This window comes from Nesoenas mayeri, assembly GCF_963082525.1.
Source record: "Nesoenas mayeri genome assembly, chromosome: 8".
NCBI classification, from domain to species: domain Eukaryota; kingdom Metazoa; phylum Chordata; class Aves; order Columbiformes; family Columbidae; genus Nesoenas; species Nesoenas mayeri.
In genome coordinates, this window is record NC_137554.1 from 29,874,549 (window position 1) to 29,896,511 (window position 21,963).

Genomic DNA, 21,963 nt, shown 5'->3' on the forward strand with positions numbered 1-21,963 from the left:
TTTCTTTTCAGGAGCTTTGACTTTGGAGGATCATTGGTGAGATAATATCAGGAGTCTTAACTAATCCCCTAATGGATGTACCAGGGTGAACAAATCTATCTATAACAATTAGCCCAGTGGTCCACCACAAGGCTACTCTTACCTGATAAAAGTGGGGTTTTGCATTGAAAAGGACTTTTTTTTTCTCCCTTTGCACAGTCACCAGCTTCAAAGCAAAGTCCCAAAGCTCATGGCAAGGTGACATGCGACCCTGTCGGGGCTGGATCGGGCTGGCTCTCTGTTTCCTTTGGAGCGGGGTGTATGCTAGTCACTGAGTTTATTAAAAATGCATGTGCTAAGCAATGGGATAATTACGGCAAGTTTGTCTGGGGATGGATAGCAGCAGCAAGAGAAATTGAAGGATGTGTCTGGGAGAAGATATCAGATGTCTTTAGAGAAAACAGTTTGCGACGGTGGTTTGGCTACAATTACTGGGATGCAGGTCTGGGAGCAATGGTTCAACCTCTGCATCTCCAGGGCTGTTGCCAGCACCCTAGCACTTTGGTTCTTTAGTTTTATTGGCATCATAATGTTCCTTTGGGTTTTTCTCTGAATTATCTTGGTTTGGGGGGTGCCTCTGCACTCCCTGCTCGCAGTTGGAAGGGCAGAGCGTGTCTCCCGTCTGCGGCTGGCACCCAGTTCTTGCCCGAGGGTTGCCCGACTGATGCAGCAGACCGTTAATTTGCAGACAAGCAGGATGTCTCCAAAGGCAACTCCATCAATTGGCAGGAGGTAAATAGATGCCGCCTTTCTGAATAAAGCGGAGCTGGAGCCCTCCCTGTTTATCTTCTCTTCTACGCTGGGTGTATCTGCTATTGCTCTCTCATCTCTTCTCTTTGTTTTACTTGTCTGAAACCTCTTGGCTGTGGGAGAGGTTGTGCGGCCTTGGAACTGGAGAGGTTTTGTCATGGTGATTAGTTGGTTTAGTTAGGGCACTGGAGACCTTTGTCCGGATGCTGCCAAAAGATGAAAATGATTATTATTATTTGCCCACTTCACAGGGAGGCTGTGAGGATTAATTCATGTTTGTAAATTGCTTTGGAGATTTAAAGCTCTGTACAAGCACTAAGGATTATTGCTTTCTAATTCTTCAAGGTAATATAACTTTATAAAAAGACTTTTAGCCTTGAAAGCATCTTGAAAATGGGAAGTTAAGTTTCTTTGAAATAAGATATACTTTTCATGTTTAAGATAAAAACAACTTCTTTTATTCTCTACTGCTTCTTCCATAAAAAAAATTTTTAAAGTAATGGCAGATTGTAATACTACCTCTTCCTTTTTTTCCAGGAGTCCAATGTGCTGATTGCTGCTAACAGTCAGGGTACAATTAAGGTAAGTTATTTCATGCATCTCCTATTTAAACACTTGAATCTGTTGTTAGTAAAGAGCAAGGTCAGAGAAACTGTACAGCCAGGAGAAACCATTAGAGGAGGTCATCTCAACTGTAGAAGTTTGTAATTTAAATGATGTATTTGCCTCTGGTACATGGCGGAGCAAGCAGACAGCGCGCCGGCAATGAAACAAGAGTTAAAGCGAGGTGTGGAAAAGCTGCTGGCGGCCATCCAGCTCCTGCTTGTCCCTTGTCACTCCTCGGGGTCCTGGTGGCACAGAAAGACTGGCACAAGCGTCATGCTGTTTTTTGTGGCAGCGGAGGCTGTGTGTTATCTCACCAGCGTTAACCAGAGCCCGTCTTCCACCTGCTGCTGCCCAGGTGGGTGCAGCAGAGCCCAGAGCTGAGCTCCTGGTGTGCAGCTGGCTGCAGTGGTGTTTGAAAGGAGCAGGGATGCTCCCTTGCTTTGCCTGGCTGTAGCAGACAACAGCTGCCAGCACAGGGGTCTGTAAAAGCAGCAGCTGTCTCCTTGCACTGAGAAGCCAACATTTTGCTGGAGATTCAGCACCTAAATTAAAAGTCTTCCAGGGTATCTGCTCAATACACAAAATGTCAAGTAATACAGCATCACAGAATCATTTTGGTTGGAAGAGACCCTCAGGATCATAGAGTCCAACTGTTAACCCAAACCTGGCACTGCCCCATGTCCCTGGGAATCTCATCTCTGCACCTGTTCAACTCTCAAGGGATGGTGACTCCATCAGTGCCCTGGGCAGCCTGTTCCAATGCCTGACAACCTTTTCTGGCAAGAAGTGTTTCCTGATATCCAATCTAAACCTCCCCTGGCACAATTTGAGGCCATTTCCTCTCATCCTATTACTTATTACTTGGGAGGAGATACCAACACCCTCCCTGCTACAACCTCCTTTCAGATAGTTGTAGAGGGCGAGGATATAACCCCTCAGCCTTCCAGAGTGTCTCTTCAATCCATGAAATGCCAAGTAATCTGGAGAAGACTCCTCTTCTTTACATGTCTATTAGACAGCCAAGCAAAACCAGTACCCAAACTGGTACAAAGCTGATGATGATCCTCTAGAGAAGCCCAGATCTGATGTCATCCCAAACTACACACAGCAGTGTTGACCTCCGCCGTGCTTTTGAGGCTTGGTGGTTAATGCTGCAAGCTTGTAGCCCGGAGCCCTGGCAGCTTTCTGCAGCTGCTGATAAAGGGTTTTACTTGCTGTTTGCAAGGTTACACGCTGGATTGTCACTCTCATGACGCTGAGGTCCTCATCTGGATTTTTCTTCATATCCCTGTTACAATAGCAGCTCTATGGACCCAGACCAGAGTTGCTGGTCTGAACAGTTCTAGAAAAATCACAAAGCAGGAATGGGGGGAGACCCAAATGGTTTGTGTTAGAGTGTGTGTCACGATTTATTCTTTTCCTCCTTTTTAGGCCACTGGCAGCCTGGTTGCTCTGGCTCTTGCAATGTGTGATGCTGCAGCCTCTCATTCGTAGACGATTTATTTAGCAGTCTTTGTAACTGGTTGTTCATTCCTTTGGTCACTTCCTTCTTAGTAAACAGGCAAAATGCACAGATGCTTTTGATATCTTGAAGTGAATCCAGCAGCAAGAGGAGAGTGATTAGAGATGAGAGGTTTTGCTCATGCACTTTACTTGTTAATGAGAGAAGATAGACGGAGAAACGTGCAAACAGCCAGGGCTGTCAGAACTCCAGTATTTCCATGTGCCTTTGGCGGGGGAAGGTGGGACGGTCTGGGATAGGACTGGGTTTGCACGAAGTCACTCCAGTCTGGGAGTAAACGCTGTGCCAGGCAGTACCTATGGGTTAAGTCTCTAGAGCTTTTCCCAATAAAACCCAACCAGGTTAATACAGGCTGTGACAGCCCTCACAGTCACTTTTCTGCTGTTTCAAGACTTTGACTGCAGAGGCTGCCGCACCATCTTAGCATCGACAAGGGAAATAAATGTCGGCACAGAGGGTTGAGAGGACAAAATCTCTGATTTCCAAGAGCTGGTTGATTGGGATGAGTGGAAATGGGGCAACTGTGGATATTTTTGCTTCACGCTGTAATTTGTCTTAGCACAAGCAGGCATCAAAATCAGGATCCTCGCCAAGGGCTTATCCCATTTGCGTGATATTATTTCGTGCTGGTAAATAAAGGGTAAAGGACGGAGATGGAAGGGTCAGTCCTGTCCTAATGATCTATTTGCTGATGTAGGAGATAATGAATGTAAGAAATTCCTATTCTAAATGTCTCGTCTTCCCTACTAATCAGGTACTGGAGCTGGTATGAAGGGTTTTCGTTCAAGGCATGAGGTACTTGGTCCTGCTGATATGCTACAGTATTCATCTGGGATCCTCAGTGGGACAAGAAACCGAAACCACCTTGATGTTCCTCCCCAAAACCATCATGTTTGGGTTTTTTTCCATTTATGAACTTTGTAGGACATTTTGAGACACTGGAAACACCAGTGAACTGTCTACCATCAACATTAACTCCACAGACTTTGCTGCTGCTGGTGGTGGTATGGTTGTCTAATTTTTATGATAGGAAAACAAATTCTTTTAAATAAAAACAAAAAGGAATAATAAAATTTATTGAGCCACAAGCTGAAGCTGGAAGATTCTCTCTTGTTGCATATGGGAACAGATTTACTTGGGAAGGGAGCTTACAGCAACACACAGGGCTGTCCTCAGTTGCACATCTCCAGTTACTTTCATCTGGACTGTTCTTCATCCCTGTCAGAAAAAGAAAGTCTCTAAGCCTTACCTGGACATGCAAGCAATTCGCTTTGAGAACCCACAGTGATATGGTTCTGTTGTTCCTTTGATTTATTAATTATTATTTTTTTAGATGTGTTAAATATTGAGAAACGTCGCACAGGTTGACACCGCGGGAGACTGAAGTCCTGTGGTCATCAAGAAGAGAAAGGCAGCTTCCCCTTCCTCCTCTCACTGTGCCCGAAGGGGAGGGTGAAGTTGTCCTCTTGTCTGTGTCACCCTGTCCCTCTGCTGCCACCAGCAACGTCCTGAGATGCGCCGTGCTGAGATGAGGTGACCTGCAGTTGCCTGGGACCTGGACTTGACCTCACCAGGACGCTGTGGGATAACGATCTCCCTCCCGCTGACCTGGCTGTGTTTGACTATCTCAGCTTAGAGGAGGAAGCTTCTAGATCCAGTTACCAAAGCCCTGCACCACTTCATTGCCCATGTGGTCTGGTTGCATTTGCCCCTCTCTGCACGCCGTGGAAGCCAAATGATTGAAATCTTGTCATAAGAGAGGGGATGGAGTTGGTTTGTAACTTGTTTCAGAGCCATGATATAAGTAGCCTTATTTTTAATGGTCATGCATACACTTAATTGTACATACGGAGGGGGAATAAACCATGATGCGAAGAGTCGTTGTTGCTTTGTTGGCAGGGAGGGGGAAGAAGGTGCAGACAGGTGCCACGAGTAGCAGTTGTGCTGAGCTGTTGGCATTGCTGCCAGAACCTGTTTGGCTTGGAAATGGAATCGGTGAGTGTAGCATCTCGTCCTGGCTGCGGCTGACAAAGGTGCAATGTCTGTGGTGATACCTGGGGGAGGTGTTTTTGGTTTGCAAACAGAACCTTTCCACGTTCATTCATTGCAGTACACATGTCCCTTGCGTCTCTGAGGCTGCAGGGACTTTGCTCCCTGTGTTGGCAAAGCAAAGCCGTGCTGCAGTTTTGGGCTACTCATCAAGGAGTGGTAACTGATGGTGCCGTGCAAAAGGTGTCTCATGTCTTCCAGGTGTTAAAAGCCTGATTCTGATCTTCCTGGAAGGGTTGTGAGGTCTTTTGACATTCCTTAGTCACAGGACAGAAGAGAAAACAAAACCAAGGATGCTCCTGGGGGTACAAACAAAGGAGCGGGGATGGAGCCTCACAGCAGTGTTGAGACAGGTTGTGCCCTCACTCAACACAGGTGCCTGTTTCCAGTGGGAGCACAGGGGGTTTAGATGTTCCTTCAACCACCAGCTGTGGCTCTCACCTTGAAGGGTGTGGGACACACTGGAATTGCTGTTGGCTTCTAAAGAGTCTTGTCCAGTGGGGAGAAAACATGACGCTCAGCTCCGAGAGGTGTGGATGCTGACTTCTGTTTCTTCTTCCGTGGTTCCTGGCCTGCTGGTGGGGAGGAGAGAAAGAGAGAGAAGAGAGCACGCTGGCCTGCGTCCTGCTCCAAGGTGCGATCTGCAGGTCTCCATCATACGAGCCACTGTGGTGGAAGAAAACATCCCTCTGAGCACTTGTTTTTTTGCTGTATCTTTAGAGAATTTGGTGCTGGGTGACTGTGTTGGGCTGTGCGGAGCATCCTTCCCAGCCAGCCACCTTCAAAGGTGTCCTCTTTTGGTGTTCCAGGCATGGGTTTCCCCTCAGCCTCTGGCTTGTTTATCAACACTTACTGATCTATTTTGCAAACTGCTGCTGTTGTACCCGTCTCCATGCCACACAGCCCCTGCTTGGCAGGTGACCTCATTCCTTCTCTCCCCCTACTTGAAGGACCTCAGTGTTTTAAATTGAAATCACTGATGAAGTTGAGATCTTAGAAGAAAAAAAAAAAACAAACAGCTATTTTGAATGCTGTAAGGTTACTCCTTAAATTAACCAGGGAAAACAGTTTAACATTGGACGCCTTTATTTTTTCATTTTTCATTCTGTTTCAATCAAGATAAAATGCAAATTTGGTGTCTGGCCCTAATTAGAAACACAGCGGCTCATAAACACGAGTTGATGGCGTTTTTTGTCTTTGTCTCTTTGTCACAAATGATACGCTCCTTATTTTAATCCCCTTAATTTTCTTTCCTTCAGGTAACTCTTTGCAGTTGACATATTAAGTTGCATATAATTATTTGCTGTAATCTTTTTTGTTTGGTTGGTTTTTGGGTTTTTTTTTTCAAAGCATTTGATCAGTTTTTCATTTTATTTTAATTAGTCACCTCCTCAGTGAAGGTTTTCAGTGAGTCGGGGAGTGATTGAGTTTTGGGAGAGACCTCTGGATGTCTCTGCTCCAACCCCCAGCCCAGAGCAGGGCTTGACTTGAAGTGGGATGAGGTTGCTCCAGGGCTTGGAGATGTTCACACCTCAACCAAGCAAGGATTCTGGTTCCATAAGTCCCTCTGGGAAACTTGTTCCAGCGCTTAACCGCTCTCCTTGCAAAAATTAATTGCAGGTGGTGGGCACTTGGACTCTTTATTCTCATTTTCTTCTTTTGAAAGAACAGGGTTACCAAGCCTTTGGCTAGAAGCTGCCCCGGAACAGTTTTGCCTCCAGTGCTCGTGTCCCTGTGAGAGGTGTTGGGTGAGTCAGATTTTCTTCGAGAAACGAAATTTAAAACCCTGCCTGGCCAGCCAGCCTCTTTAATTAATTTTAAAGCATTTAATAGAAGAGTAGGAGGAACATGCCTCAGTGCTAAAAAGAAATTCAGTGCTGGAGGGAATCGAAAATGATGGTCAAGGGGAAATTTAAATTAATATCAATATGTCAGGGCTCTTCAGCAGTGAGCACGGACGGCTGCTGATGCCGGCGTTCAACCCGAGCGCTGAAGCCTTGTTTGTTTAGGATAATTTTGTTTAACTATAGAAGGTCATAATGACAGCAGTGGATAATTGGAAAGGCAAATCTGACTGCTTCCTTGCTCAGAAGCCCTCTTTCCTTTGTCACTGCTTTTCGGAGGTCAAAAATACCCAGCAAGGACCTGCAGCGGTCCAGGGGTTAAGCGAAGCCCTGAAAAAATGATCTTGTGTGTCGGCACCATCCACGTGCGCAGGCAGTGGTGCTAACCCCAGTGTCCAGCAGACTTAATAGGGGAAATTACAGCCACTGCCCGCAAACACTCTTTTTCTTGAGGCCGACCTCACAAAATGCTCCTCGCTTGCTCTCCAGGAGGGGTTTGCCTTCCTCTCAGCAGTGCTTGGTCATAGAATCACAGAATAGTTTGGGTTGAAGGGACTTTCAAAGCTCCCCCAGTCCCCCCCTGCCATGAGCAGGGACATCTTCACCAGCTCAGGTTGGTCAGAACCCCGTCCAGCCTGGCCTGGGATGTCTCCAGGGATGGGGTATCCACCACCTCTCTGGCCAACCTGGGACAGGGTTTTACCACCCTCATTGTAAAAAAAAAAAAATCTTCCTTATAGCCTAAATCTCCTGTCTTTTAGTTTAAAACCATCACTCCTTGTCCTATCACAACAGGCCCCACTAAAAAGTCTGTTCCATCTATCTTGTAGATGGTCATGAGTGTAGGGTTGTTACAAAGCATCTGTAGGAGCTTGGGGACTCTCACCTGCTTTAAATGTTGTGGAGCCGAGGGGTTTGGCTAGCGGGAAGCCGTGCTTGTGACCATGTAAAGCTGTGAATTGTAGCAACATCTGTGGTTAAAGGACCAGAGTCCATGTCTTCCATCTTATGGAGGGGCACTTGTAGCCCAAAGCCTCCTGGGGATCATCACTCCATGGTTTGCTCTAGTTTTGCTCTCAAAGTGAGCTGCAAATAGGTTCTGGAAGTGAGGGTCTTCTCATCCTTATCTCTGTTCAACCACAAGCCAGTATTTAGGTATTTTAAGTCTTTATCTTCTTTGTAAATTAATTAAAATGGTTGTTTGGGTTAAAGCTGGACTTCTTCCCCTGCTCCACATGCTAACCAGCCATTGGAGCTCAGTAGGTCTTACCAAAAAACAGTTTTAAGTCTTTCCGGCTTAACTTTCACACCTTAAATCTTAAAGACATCACTGTTTCCCCTGTCTGTTCAGGGAGATTAACCTTGATGCTCTTGTTTGCCTCCCAAAATGTGGGGTGAGCAATGGGACTGGCTTTCACCTGGAGACTTGTGTGAGTAGCAGAAAGGTGGGAGCCCCACGAGCATCTCTGACCCTGAAATCTTTCCGCTGCCTCCGGCACTCTGAGGGCTGGGGAGCAGACTGTCACTTGGTCTCTTAAAATCCTTCCAGGCAGCTAAGGAAAATAATTTGGAGACTTTCAGAGAAAAAAAAAGAAAGTAAAAGCCATCCTTAGGAGGTGTGAGTAATAGCCTGTGACAGCTGAAACCCAGCCAGCAGTGCCAGCTCACCACAATCCCAAACTAGCGAGTGCCGACGTGCCTTTCCAGCCCACCCTCCCGTCATCCCCCTCCCCATCAGAAGCCTTGCCGGCAAGGAGAGCAGCCTCCGGGGCTCTTAATTCAGAAATTAAACATGTTCATTTAAAAGCCACGTTGTTTTAACCCCCTCAGCGTTGTGATCCCCCCAGAGTGGGTTGACTGACACAGGGGGGCTGCAGGGAACCACAAGTGGGGTGTTGGGCTCTGATGGACCAATGTGTGAAGGTGCTGGACTATCTCACAGCCATGGGGAAAATAGGCACCTGGGGGACATCGCTCCAAGGTCCACTCAAAACAAAAGGATTTTAAACTCTAGTTGTTATTGCAAACAACCATAACGTGCTCTCGGCACGATAGCTGGTGTGGTGTAGCCAAGCGGGGAAGGTCTCCTACGAACCATGCAGAAGATGCCAAAAACCCCCCAAAATTGTTAACTTATTCTTGCAGGAGGCTGGTGACTCAGGGATGCTCTGTGTCTGGGACACACAGTGCTGGGGATGTCCCCTGGTGCTGGGGATGTCCCCTCACTGGCTGCTCCATGCTGGGCTCCCTCTCCTTCCTCCTCCTCCTGGCCCCGTGGGGCAGCTGCATGGCTCCGGTGGGAATTGCAGCGACATCAGGGCATTAGGGGTTCCTGGAGTTTTTTAAAATGCAAAATGCCCTTTGGAGCCACTATTGCCATGCACCAGGCTTTTAGATGTCACAAGAGTGTATTAAAGTAATTAAAACCCATGTTCAGACTTAAAATCTGGTATTAAAATGAAACTGGGAGCTCCACTGCTGCCCCACAGACAAGACAAAGGATCCTGCTCATGGCACGGCTTGGACTAGATGACCTTTGAAGGTCCCTTCCAACCCGAACTGTTTTCTGATTCAATGATCTTTAACCTCACATCTCTGCCTTGGGATAAGGCCAGGCCATCCTGCCCCTGCCAGCAGGTTGGGCACATCCCGGGTGCTTCCCATGTTCCCCCCAGAGCCACCGTTCTGCAGGAACCGCCTTGTACCTGGGGTTTGCATGGGGGCAAACTTGTGCCCGTTTTATAGATGGTTAAAAATGAGCCCATAGGTAGAAAGGACAAGGCAGGGATTAGGATGGCTCAACCCTTTGATCACCCCAAACATCACCTGCCAACAGGTGATGCCGTGCTGGGGGAGGCACTTGTTTTGCCAGGAACGAACACATGGGTACCAACATTTCCACCACTTGGCTGCACACAGGTTGTTAGGAAAAAAAAAAAGAAAAAAAAGAAAAAAGATGATAAATAAAGATAAATGGAGGAGAGCAGAGCGTGCCGGCAACCCTTCTCCATCATTCCTTTTCTTCCCTAAGCAGATCAAATTATGACCTGAAATCACTGAATACATATTTTATTATGTGGATAATTTAAAGGATGAGGGTGAGACAGAGAATTCATAAGGTACAGTCATGTTGGAAGACAAAGAGTTCCCATTAATCTCCTACGTGGAAAAAACTGAACAGGAGAAAAGTGGGGGGGAACATAGGTTGTAATTGATGCTGCCCTCTCCTCCTCCTTGTTTTGGGTGAGCTGGGACACACAGGTATGTCTTCTCCACTAACATCCAGACCTAAGCTGCTCCTTAACATCACACAAAACAGATGCAGCCCTCCCAGCTCTTCCACAGCAATGAACTCATTATTTCTCATTTAATTTAAAGGGCTTAGAAATAAGCTCAGAGCTGGGGAGCAGAAGAGAGGGTTTGGATGCAGCGATATCTTCCCCACAGCCCTGGGCAAGGTTGCCCCGTGTGCCCCCCTCCTAGGATTCGCAGCCCATCGCGGTCTGCTGGGCTTTGGCCCATTTCACCCCAACTCAGGCACCGTCTGGCACCAGCTGAAGCGTGATGCTCTCGTGACTTCGAGGGGTTGGCCCCGCTTTGCTCCCCCTTCACACCCCCCGTCCCGCTAAGTCACGCTCCGCAGATCAATGCCCGCTTCAGGATGTTTTTCAGTCACCAGGAGACTGAGGAAGAGCCTCTGGCTCTTAATAATTGTCTTAATAACAATTAAACCAAAACCAAACAACCCTCAATATAAATTAACTCAATGTAAATTAACTAACTCTATGTAAAATAAATCTATATGGAATAACTCTCTATAAATAAATATTTTATGGGTAGCTGAGCCCTGGCACTGGGCTGGGGGGCGAGGGCTCATCCCCGGAGGCAGCACCCCCAGCACGTACCTCTGACCTGGGACACGGGTGATGTGACAGGAGCAGCCGGGCTGGGACTTCATATCAGCTCCTGCTCCAGTCCAGGAGGAGGAGAGGAACGTGTTTTCCCTCTTAAACACCTAAATGGTTTTATGGGGATTTTGACAAGTCACATTAAGCACTGTAATCAAGATAAACTTCTTGTTTAAATAAGGCCCCCTGAGGACAAATAAGAGCTGCTGAGTGTTTCCCTCCCTAGCCCCATGTGTTTCGCAGTGGGAGGGACAGGACAGGGTCACACCTGCAGCATGAGTTGCTCATCCTCTGGTGGTCACCATCCTCACCATGGGGTCTTTCTGTGAGCCTGCAGAGCCTCTGCTTGGGGTCATGCAAAGCTGTTGGCTTCAGCAGGGCTAGCTGGTTTTGAGGAAAGGGCTCTGGAAAGGTGGTTTCAGGGGGCTTCTCCAATGCTCTGAGCCCCAAGAGGCTCTTTGCCTCTTGCCCTCCGCTTTTAAGGGCTATTTATTCTGGCAGTGGAGATGTTTGCTACATGGCTGCTACTGCTGATGGATGAGAAAGCAAGGGCTCGTCACGGTGATGATGCTTTAATGGTGATGAAGTGTTAGCATCAGCATCACTTACGCCGGGCAGGTGGAGAGAGGGAGAAAAATCAAATTGGTGCCACCTTCCCCGGAGCATTTCTGAGTAGCTAAGGGTGGCCTGGCCGCTGAACCTTCTGCTGTGAGCAGGGGCATGGAAGGGGAGAAAAAAGGGAAGGCAAAGCCCTGGTGTGACTTGCGATGCTGTGGAGGAACAGCGAAATTGCTGCCAGCGGTGCCCTGAAACCTAATGATGGGTCTCAGCTTTGCAGCCGCTTTCCCCCAGCAGTGATAAAAAGCTTTGGTGCTGCCCCATGGGTGACTGTCTTCTCCTGGGGCTCTCCCAACGGTGCTTGAGGAGGGGCTGGAAAGGGCTGGCCATGACCAACACTTAGAGCCATGAGGTGCCCCATCCCCAGCGCCTCTCACAAGTGACACACCTCCATGCTCTTGGCAGCGAAGTGCTGTCCTTCCTTAGAATGTGAAATTTAAAAATCATTTGATTTCTTGTGTGATCCCTAAGGACTGTTTTATTAGATATTTTCCGAAAGGTCTCTTAATGAGCATTGTATATACAGCTACGTTGGCTCAACCCACCTCCTGCAGTAGTTGGACTTCACAGCAATATCATTCTATAATCTTAATATTTGTTATTTACATATGAAACATTAGAGAAACTGTTTTGTCGTTAAAAAGACAAACTTCCCCCAGTGTCACAGCAGGGCCATTTGCTTCTCGCCAGCAAGGCTGAAGATAGAGACACCCTCCTGGGCAACACAGGGTGTAGCTGCCAGTGCATCTCCCACCCCACCTTACCTGCATTTCCCACCACTGGAGCATCTCAGGGTATTTTTCCTCTCCCTCGGAAACACAAGGGGGCTCTTTGCGGTGAGCTGTGGACAGGATTTCCCTGCCCATCACCGGGAGGACTGGAGTCTTGGCGTTGCAACCGATAAAGCATCTGTGCTGCCTTACTGTAAAGCTCCCATCTTTTGCAGGGCTGTTTACTGGCTCCACCACTGTTCTCCATGCCGCTGCCAGCACTTGCCTTCACTTAGCTGTTGCATGATAGCAGCTAATTTTGGGGGCTTTGATTGTAGGGTATTAGATGGATTTAAAGATTTGCGTTTATTGCTTTCACAATTGCAATCAAACCTTTTTTTAATATCGCTCCTGGTTTACGGTACGCTCCCTCTTATTATCCATGGACCGACAGCCCTGCGTGTGCTGCAAGTTCTTGCGGCAGCGGCTTGGAGTGCTGTCAGCTCCTCAGGGCCCTGAGCACCCCCTGGGGTCCTGAGCATCCTCCCATGGTCCTGAGCATCCTCCGAGATCCCCAAGCATCAGCCCAGGACCCTGAGCATCACCCCAGGGCACTGAGCATCCCCCCAGAATTCCAGGAATCCCCCCATGTCCCTGAGCATCCCCCTCATGGGGGCCCCCGGGGCTGCAGTGCCCAGGGTTCTGCCCTGCCCAGGAAAAGCCCCACTGGCTGGAGGCATTTCCAGGTCTCTTCATCCTTCCTGGGGTGTCTGCATGGGGAAGGCAATGCCTGCCCTGGGCTGTAATTGAAATAGATGGAATCAGGGTGGATCAACATCTGATTCCTCGCCTGGGTGAACGGAGACATATGTTTAATTTTCTGGTAATTCAGGCTGGGAGCCCCGGCTCGTTCCTCTGTGCGCACGTGGAAGGATCACCGCTGCCGAGGCGGCTCTGCCTAAGAGCTTCTCCCCGGGGCTGCCATCCCCAGCATCAGTGATGGGAGAAGAAATAAAAGGTATTTCCCAAACTCTTTCTGCAAAGGTAGAATTCCCGTCACTCTGTGCATCCAGGGGAAATAGCAGGGATGCTCAAAGCCCAGGGATGCTCAAAGCCTAGGGATGCAAGTGTTTTGAGGGCTCTGCTGGGAGAGGACCGGCGGGAGGGGAGGGATGGAAGCATCCGTGTGGGATGTCTGTGTGCGTAGGTGCAGGTATATGATTCCCTCTACATCTAAGTGAGCACTTATCCCCAGAGCCAGAGCATCTCATCGTTACTAATGGGCTTTACATCTCTCCATACACTTCCATTTTACGGAGGTAGGAGGTAGATTAGGCAATTTACCCAAAGCGACGTGGGGGAAATTGGGAAATAAAATCATATCTCTGGAGTCACGGATACTTTTAGGGCCACCTTGTGACTAAGAGAGGTCTGGTGTAACTCCCCAGGACGGGAATCTCTCAGCTGATGGAGCAGGTTGCCAGGAAAATGTTTAAGCCACCTGTAGAAACTGTCTGAAGTCATATGCAGAATTAGATTGAATTGCTCTTTCAACTTCGGTTCACCAGCTCAGCTGGAAAAAATATATATATTCTGCATCAACAATGCTGCTCGTCATTGAGCGAAAAGCTTTTGGAGGCTTATTACTTTGAATATTCAGGTAGGTTCTGGTGTTAAAAGGAATTGGTGTTCTCTGAATATGTTAAAATACAACATTACAGCCTCTTCAGCATATTTCCCACATTATTTTGGCTGAGTGATGGTAATTGGGTGAATTTGTCAGGAATTCACAAATGGCTTTGGTGGCCCTCAACCTGCAAGAAGAGAATTTGATTGACGATTTCTCCTGGCTGTATTTGAGGCTGTGACCTCTGGGGATGGCGGCTTGTTTCATGTTCATGGTGAGGCCGGTCTGTGGCTGTTCAGGAGCAGCAGGCAGTGCTGAACTCAGGTCTTTTTAACCAAATTGAGCAAGGATGGATGTAAAAATGCCTACTGCCAGCTTGACTGTTTATGCTCCTGCTTCCCCAAGGTCTGATGGCTGGTTGGAGGCAACATATAATGCCAGCGTGGCTCTGTTCCCCCATCCTGCTTGGAAAGGGAACTGTGTCTAACCCCTTGAAGAGAGACCAGAGGGAGAAGCCCCCCGAGCTGGGGCTGAGGCTGCTGCCCTCTCCCACCTGAGTGTTCCTCTGATGTACAGTTCAATACCCCAACCTCCCAGCTGGGTAGGAAATCCCACCCAAAACAATGACTTCAGAGGGGGAGCCAGGACCCAAACTTTGTTGTCCAGGGTTATGGAATCGTAGAATAGTTTGAGTTGGAGGAACCTTCAAAGCTCCCCCAGTGCCACCCCTGCCATGAGCAGGGACATCTTCACCAGCTCAGGTTGCTCAGAGCCCCATCCAGCCTGGCCTGGGATGTCTCCAGGGATGGTTCATCCACCACCTCTCTGGGCAACCTGGGCCAGGCTCTCACCACCCTCAGTGTAAAAATGTCTTCCTTATATCTAGTCTGAATTTACCTCCTTTTAGTTTAAAACAGTTACCTCTTGTCCTATTGCAACAGGCCCTGCTAAAAAGTCTGTCTCCATCTTTCATATTGGCCCCTTTTAAGTACGGAAAGGCTGCAATAAGGTCTCCCCGGAGCCTCTCTTCTCCAGCTGAACACCCCAACTCTCTCAGCCTGTCCTCCCAGCAGAGCTGTTCCAGCCTCGGATCATTTCTATGGCCACGCTGGTTTGCATTCTCACTCCTTAAGGCTGAGTCCATACTCAGCCGGTTCACACTTTTTATTTGCATCGCATTTTGTTGCATGACCCCTTCCCCGCCGCCCTGCTTCTTTTCCAGTGGCTTCGCTGCTCCGGCAGCCGCCGCCCGGGCGGTGTGCGGCGGGGGCAGCCCGGGGGCGGTGGGAGGCGATGCGGCGCTGCTGCGTGGGGTTGCGGGTGGGATTTTCCTCCCGCTTTCCCCACTAGGTGGCTGCGTGCTGGGAGAGCCCGGAGCGGGAGCGGAGGGAGAAGAGGGGAGAGGAAAGGAGAGAAGAAAAAAAAAAAAAGCTGCTGAAATTTAAGGAGGGGCGGGAGCGGCAGCGAGGAGCCAGTCCCGGGGTCGCTCCTCTCTCCGCCGCAGCAGCCAGCGGGGCTGCCGGCGCCAGCCCGGGGACCCCGCCGGAGCGAGGCCGCCCCGCTTCTTCCCGGCGGCGGCAGGAGGCGCCGGCCCGGCCCGGCCCGGCCCGGTGAGTGTCCTCAGCACCGCGGACAGCTCCGCGTACCGCGGCCGGCCGCGCTCCGAGCTCCGCGTTCGGGGTTCTGGGCTCCGAGCTCCGCGTTCGGGGTTCTGGGCTCCGGGCTCCGCGTTCGGGGTTCTGAGCTCCGGGCTTCGCGCTCCGCGCTCCAGGCTCTGAGTTCCGACCTCCGCGCTCCGCGTTCTCGGCTCCGCACTCCGAGCCCTGAGCTCCGCGACTCCGCGCGTCCCGGCTCCGCGCATCCCAGCCCCGCGGGCAGCCGCGCCCCGGCCATCTGTGCTCTATGTGAGTGTGTCCCCACTTTCCGCCCCCGCGGCCAGGCGCGGAGGGAAGCGGCGCTGGGAGGGGACCCGCGGTTCTCCCGCCGCGGTGCAGCGTCTCTCCGGGCCGGCCACTGGGAAAACGTGCAGGTGAAGGAGGGTGGGAATAGGGGGGTGGGGGGCAAAGGCTGCCTGTACTTTCGGCAAGTTCCTTTTGTTGCTGGAATGAGGTTAAAGAAATTTGGCTCTTGGCACCTGCGTCATATGGGAAGAGGAGACGGTTCGGGCAGGGGAGGAGGTTTCTTGCTGCATATCGCAGGCAGTGTTGGGGGGGGCCCATCAAACCCATACTTCATTTCTCCTTCTCACCCCATTCCCTTCCTCCTCCTGCTTACGGCTCTCCTCTGCCAAGGGCTGAGTGCAGCTCCATTCCCCTGCAGCGAGCGCCGTGATGCCACCGTGCTGCTGGGGAAGCAGCATCCCTAACCCCAGCCCGGCCAGGGGGAACAACCCTGCGCAGCCTTTGCCTCCACACACAGCTGCCATCTGCCCATAGATGCTGCTGACAGACATGAAGACCACCCAGGCTCTACGCTGAGCCTTAAGCCCAGGTTTCTGCTTCAGTTCACCAAAGTTTGAATGTGATTTTTGCCTCCTCTCCTGCCTGCTCAGGAATACCTTGCAGGCAGCGGCGGTGCCTTTCGTTAGGGGAGCTGACCCCTGGAAGGGGCCATCTAAGAGCTTTGAGCTGAAAGATGCTCCCTGAGCCTGTTCTGAGCTGCGACTTGTAAAGCCATGGAGCAGAGCACGCGTTTGGCGAGGTTACTGCTGAGCAGAAGGGTGGCCAAGAATCTGGAGGAAGGGGCGGCAAGGGTGTTTCCGAGGCATATGCTAATTAGGCGTGCTTCGTTAGCAGTTACCTGTTACGGCTTCTGGCAGAATCCATCTGTCTGGAGAGGAGGAGGAGAAGGCTGAGCCCAGTATGGAGGTGATTCTTGTAGAGGCAAGAGGTTTGCTGAGGTGCTGCAGAGCCTGGGGGGAAGAAGCATCCCTGTATCCTGCCCTCCCGCTGGAAACGGGGAGCCCCTTGCCGCTGGCAGCTCCTGTCCCTGTGTCGGCTGAGACTAGATGTCCCCTCCTGTGGTGGCACTGAGGTCTTAAGGCAAGGCCAGATTTGGGTGTCACTTTCTGCCAGTCACATCCCTGTGGCTGCCCCCAGCATCTCCCCCCATGGGACGTGTGTCTGCAGGCAGGGAAACTGCGGCGCAGGGAACAGGCAGGAGGAGGGGGCCGGGTAGGCAGGCAGAGGGGTCAGAGCAGAGTTTTTCGGGTGGAAACATGAGCCTGGGTGTTTATTAGACTGTCAGGTCTGTGCTCACAGTGATGGAGTACAAAACCTTGGGACAGGATACTCGGTGGGAGAGAGAGTCTGTGAGGCATCACCAGCCCTGCCAGCCGGCTGGGAGGAGCAGGAACCCCCTGGGGTACCTGGGCAGCAAGAGGTCGTGGCTCCTCAGGGGCTTTTACTGGGGCCATGGGCAGAGTTGGGCCCCAGTGTGGTATGGACCCATGCTGCCAGGACTGGAAAATATAGTGCTGGTTTTTAGGGCTCATCATGATGGTGCCAGTGGGGGAAATTTGGATGTAAATCCTGGCAAACCAAAGCTGAGGAGAAGGTCTGGTTCGGGCTGAGGCTGGGGTTTCCTCCGGGCTCAGCTCCTGGTGAGTGGAGATGACTCTGTGGGCAGGGACAGACTGTGCATGGGGCACAGGGAGGCTGCAGCCACCCCCCTGGAGACCTCCCCACCCTGCTCTGCACTCCAGACCCACTCAGGGGGACTCAGCAAGTGGCTTTGAACATCAGCAGGGTGAGGACAGAAGGCTGAGGGGATAGTTTGTCACTGCAGGGGGGGACATTGATCCCCTTACAACGATGCTCTAGGGTTGTCAGTCCCCCCTAAAGCAGCTCAAGGACCGTGTTAAGAGGCAGAAATAAATCCTGGGGAAGCCCTTTCCCACCGCAGCTGCAGTTCTGGCTGCCAACAGCTTCATCCACAGTTCGGGAGGGGCAGGGACAGGCAACCAAACCTGCTGGGCTGGGGTGGGCTGGAGGCTGCAGCTCCTGCCCCAGGTGTGGGGTCTCTGGGGCTCCCAGCCCTCTGCCTCCTCCTGTTCATCTTGCCAGAGCACGTAGCGAATGCAATAAATGCCGAGAAAAATGCTAATTAGTGAGTACAAGCGTGCAGGGTGTAAAGTAGATGTTTAACCATATTATATAAACAAACATAGAGGAGCCATAAATTAGACGGGGGGAAGAAGTCGATCCATCGATGGAACTGCCCAGGCAGAAGAGATAAAGGCAGTGAGCAGTGGCCGAGGGATGAGGACAGGACGCGGCTGGCGCTCATAATCCTCTCTCATTTTAATTGCGCCTGTAATAAGAAACAAAATGTCAATGTCATTAGATGCTGCTTCTCCCTGTAGGGTGGTCCCAGCCACAGGAGCAGCATCCTATGGCCAGGCTAGGGTTAAAATCCCAGTAAGGGCAAAGCCTGGGACCTCTCGGATCTTGCCAGCTCTAGGGAACTGGTCTCTAACTGTGTCCAGTTTGCTGGCTGGAGTTACTGGGGGGTGACTGCTAAATTTGATGGCAATAATGGTTTGAGGCTCAAGGTCTCCATGGGACATGCTCCAGGATTAGTTCTCAGTCTCCCCTAACTCACATCACTGCTCTCAGCCCAGTGTCACTCTCACTGTGTAAGAAATAAAAATAACGGAATAAGAATGGATAGGAAATTAAAAAATAAAATAAAAAATGTGGGTCAGGTTTGGCGGGTGCTGTTTGTCCATCCATTGGTCTGGGAAGGATGTTTTTTCTCCTCCATTCCTCCCTGGCTGAAGGATCGGGGGGTCACGAGCCCCTTCCCTCTGGGGCAGCACTAATTAATTGATGCTGATATTCTCTGAAATAGCCCCAAAGTTTGGAGTGGTTGGACTGATCCAGGCCAGGGACAGGCAGCTGCAGCAGGCTTGGTGCTGCCTGTTGAGACATCACGTCCATACCCGCCTCTTGGCCTCCGGACCTGCTCAGGGAGATTTCCAACTGAATTAATATTCAAAGAAACATCCATCCCTACAAAAATCTCAGCACCATACCTCCCACCCACGGGCTGCCATAGGGTGCTGGGACCCCTGCTCCTCCTGCCCTTTCCCAGTCCCCCCCAACTTGTCATCCTCATCTGAGAGCTTGATTTTATTTTCCCTTTATAATTACCCAGCGCAATCGCTCCTGGCAGCTCCTTGATGAGCCCCAGGTAATTGTTTGGTTCTTTTTTCCCACCCCCCCTCTCTATTTTCCTTGATGCTTTGCAATGTCACAGCCTTGTATTTCCGTAAACTGGCATATTTCTCCCTGGAAAAGCAGGACAGGGGGTGTGAAAAGGGGAGCTGAAAGGCCAGTGCAGGCAGCTGCCTCGCTTGTGGCTCCCAGCTGCACCCCCGCTGCCTTCAGTAAAATACAAAATTAAAATAATAAGTCGACATGGTGAGCTTGTCCTGCGGTGTGTGAGCATTCAGGTTGGCAGAGGTTGGGAAAACACAGGGAGGGTGGAGATGTCACGGTTGTGGGATGTCACACATCCCCTTTTCTCCTCCTCATGCTTTGGACCCTTGTGGGTATGCGGTTTGGTCCCCTATGGCCGGTTGCTGGTGGAAATCCCAGGGACACTAAATTCTTCCCCCATACTCCCTGGGGTGGCTTGGGGTAGGAAAGGGCTCAGGTCCACCCAAAACCCCCAGCAAAAAGGACATCAGAGGTGGTGTGGACTCGCTGAGGTCCTTGTCTCTAGGAGGTCTGGTGAGCAGAGATTGTCATCTGAACATTTTTTCTTCTGAAAGCTCTTGGGTTTTGGGGCAGCGTGTCCCAGGAGAAGCTGGGACCCATCCTAGCTGCCACCTACCACCTCCTCCCTGCCCCTCTCTTGGCTTTTTTGCTAAATAAGGCATTTCTGCTCCCCGTCTCTTTTCCCTGGGTGGACAGAGCCACCATGGGAGGATGAGGTTTGGAGCCTCCTGCCAGCGTCTGGTTGTGTGGGTCATTGTCACAGGAATTATTCAGGGGTGTTTCACCAGTATCTAGGCAGGTGTGGAATGTTGCCAACCCACCTTGCTTCCCTTGGCCCAGCCAGAATTCCTTCTTCTTTTGGAGGAGATCTCAAAATAACCCACACATCAGGGAAATGGAGAACATGCAGCTACTACAAGTGTAGAAATGGCCTTTGGTAATGTCTGTTCTCCAGGAAAGGGGTCTGGCAGAAGCGAGGGGTTGTCTATCTCTATCCACTCTGCTCACAAGAGGCAGAAATTATTTCAGCTTTCTGTCCTTCATCTCTAGGGTGGCTCCTTCCTCTCACTTATTTGGAGAGAACTCATCTGGTATTGTGCAGGGCTGAGGGCTATGGATGGGGCTGGAGAGAACCAGGGGAGTGAAGATGCTCCAGTGGGTGCTGACTGTTGCCCTCTGAAGTGCAAATAACCTCCCTGGAGGAAAACCAACCTTAACTCCGCCTGCCCAGCACCGATTTCTCTTTCAGACCCTCCAACATGGGATCCGAGTCCATGTCCTGAGGGAAAGCTGCTCCATTTGCATTAGCAGGAGCTTGAGGCTGGCCAGTGTAATTATCCTTCCTTGGCCCGACTGCCTGGGATTTGAAAATTGATGGCCAGGTCGATACCAATGCGTTTGGGCCATGAGGGATGCCTGTGGGCGCAGGCAGGCGGTTGGGGACGGCTGCCTCCACCAATGGCGAGGGGAAAGGCTGGGCTTTGGCTGCAGGAGGAGCAGAGTGTCCCCTGGGTCACTCAGCCCCTCGTGGTCCACACTCTTGGGGGTCAGGTCCCACCATTGCAGTCATGGAGCATCATCTCCCACAGGGAAACATGCCCCAGCAACATTCCCAAGTGAAGCTCTCCAGGTACTTCCCGATGGCTTCTTGAAATTGCGTTACTCAGCAGAAATGACTGAAAATGTGGATTTCTAAAGTGCATTTTTTAATTAATTTTCCTTTTTTGTTGTTTTTTTGTTTTTGATGAGTCCTCTAATCCTTGTGGAGTTTTGCAGCATTGCCCCGCTGTTCTGGCAGCCGGGAATAGGTCTTGTTGATGGAGCACATCCACATCCCTGCTGAATAACAAGGGGGAGAGGAGCAGGGAGCCTCACCGGGAGCGATTTTGGCTGCTAGCACCGGAGACAGCTCCACATCCCCATGGCCAGTAATTAAAACACCTATTGATTTGATTCGATCTGGTTGTTGTCCCTTGAGGGGGCAAGGGGGCTCATCGGGAATCTCTGCCCTGCCTGCTCCTGCCTGTCGCTGCCCTCATGCGATGCTCATGTGCGTTTTTAGAAGGGATGCTTATACTTGCACAGACTTAAAAGAAAGTCCCTCTGCAAAGCACCAACATTAAACTTATCTTTAATTACACAGTTAATTTATTATGTAGCACTAGTAACAAAGTAAACTAGGCAAACGGCTCCAAGATAGCACTTCGAGAATTGCCTCATTTAGTAAATAATTTTAACTTAAGTAATTATTTCCTGCAAGGGGAACAATGTGGGAGAGCCCCAGGGAACTCTTCTCTCCTGGCCACAGGAGGGATGAACCCTCCGTGTAATTCCTCATTAATTACTCCATGCCATTGTCACCTCATCCCCATGTCTGGCTGAGGGGCACCCATCACCCCATGCACCCCAGGATGACCCATGGAGTCCCAGCGGGTGCTTTTGGTGCCACCCATGGGTGCCGCTGGCCCTAGCTTGGCAGCATCTCTGCACAGAGGTGGTTTGGTTTTCCTTTGTGTTGTTTATTTGTTGGGGTTTTTTTTTCCTCTCTAATATTAACCCATCCATTTGTCATTTTGCTAAAGCATCGTCTCCTTTGGCTAGCCTTGCATAACGAAGACTAATTGCAGCAGGCCATTAATTAACATGCAGGGCACTTGCCTGCTGGGCGAATGGCAAGGGGCTATGGTGGAGCTGGAGGCAGGCGATGTTGCCAGCATCCCTGGTACCCTGCACTTGTGGCACTGCTGCCTGCATCCCCAGGTTCTCCAGCTGCCCTGTTTTTGGTAGGAAACACAGTTTATGCAGAGCTACTTCATTTCTGTTTTCTGCTCTCATCTTCCTCTTCAGCTTGTCCTTTGCCTCCCTCCTCCCCTCGCTCTGTCCTCATGTCCCCCATCCCTTTCCAGCTTCACCCACACACTCTTCTCCTCTCCAGCCTTTTGTTTCCCCCTGGGGCTTCATTTAAAAGCGCTATTGATGCTGTTAGGCACTAATATGAAGAGATTCTCTCTCCGGCTGCCCGCCGCAGATGGGGACCTCGGCTCAATCCCCGTCCTGTTCTCCACTGG

General features: G+C 50.6%; 1 protein-coding gene across 3 annotated transcripts in view; it reads left to right on the forward strand.

The window, feature by feature from the left end:
- The window catches only part of COP1 (COP1 E3 ubiquitin ligase), a 125,454-nt gene extending 120,668 nt beyond the window's left edge, over positions 1 to 4,786 (forward strand). For all 3 annotated transcript variants that reach the window (XM_080348360.1, XM_080348361.1, XM_080348362.1), the window contains 2 exons: positions 1,327 to 1,371; positions 3,672 to 4,786. In XM_080348360.1, the coding sequence (XP_080204486.1) occupies positions 1,327 to 1,371; positions 3,672 to 3,689 (63 nt within the window). In that variant the 3' untranslated portion in view covers positions 3,690 to 4,786. The remainder of the gene's footprint in view (positions 1 to 1,326; positions 1,372 to 3,671) is intronic.
- Positions 4,787 to 21,963: the final 17,177 nt, after the last annotated feature.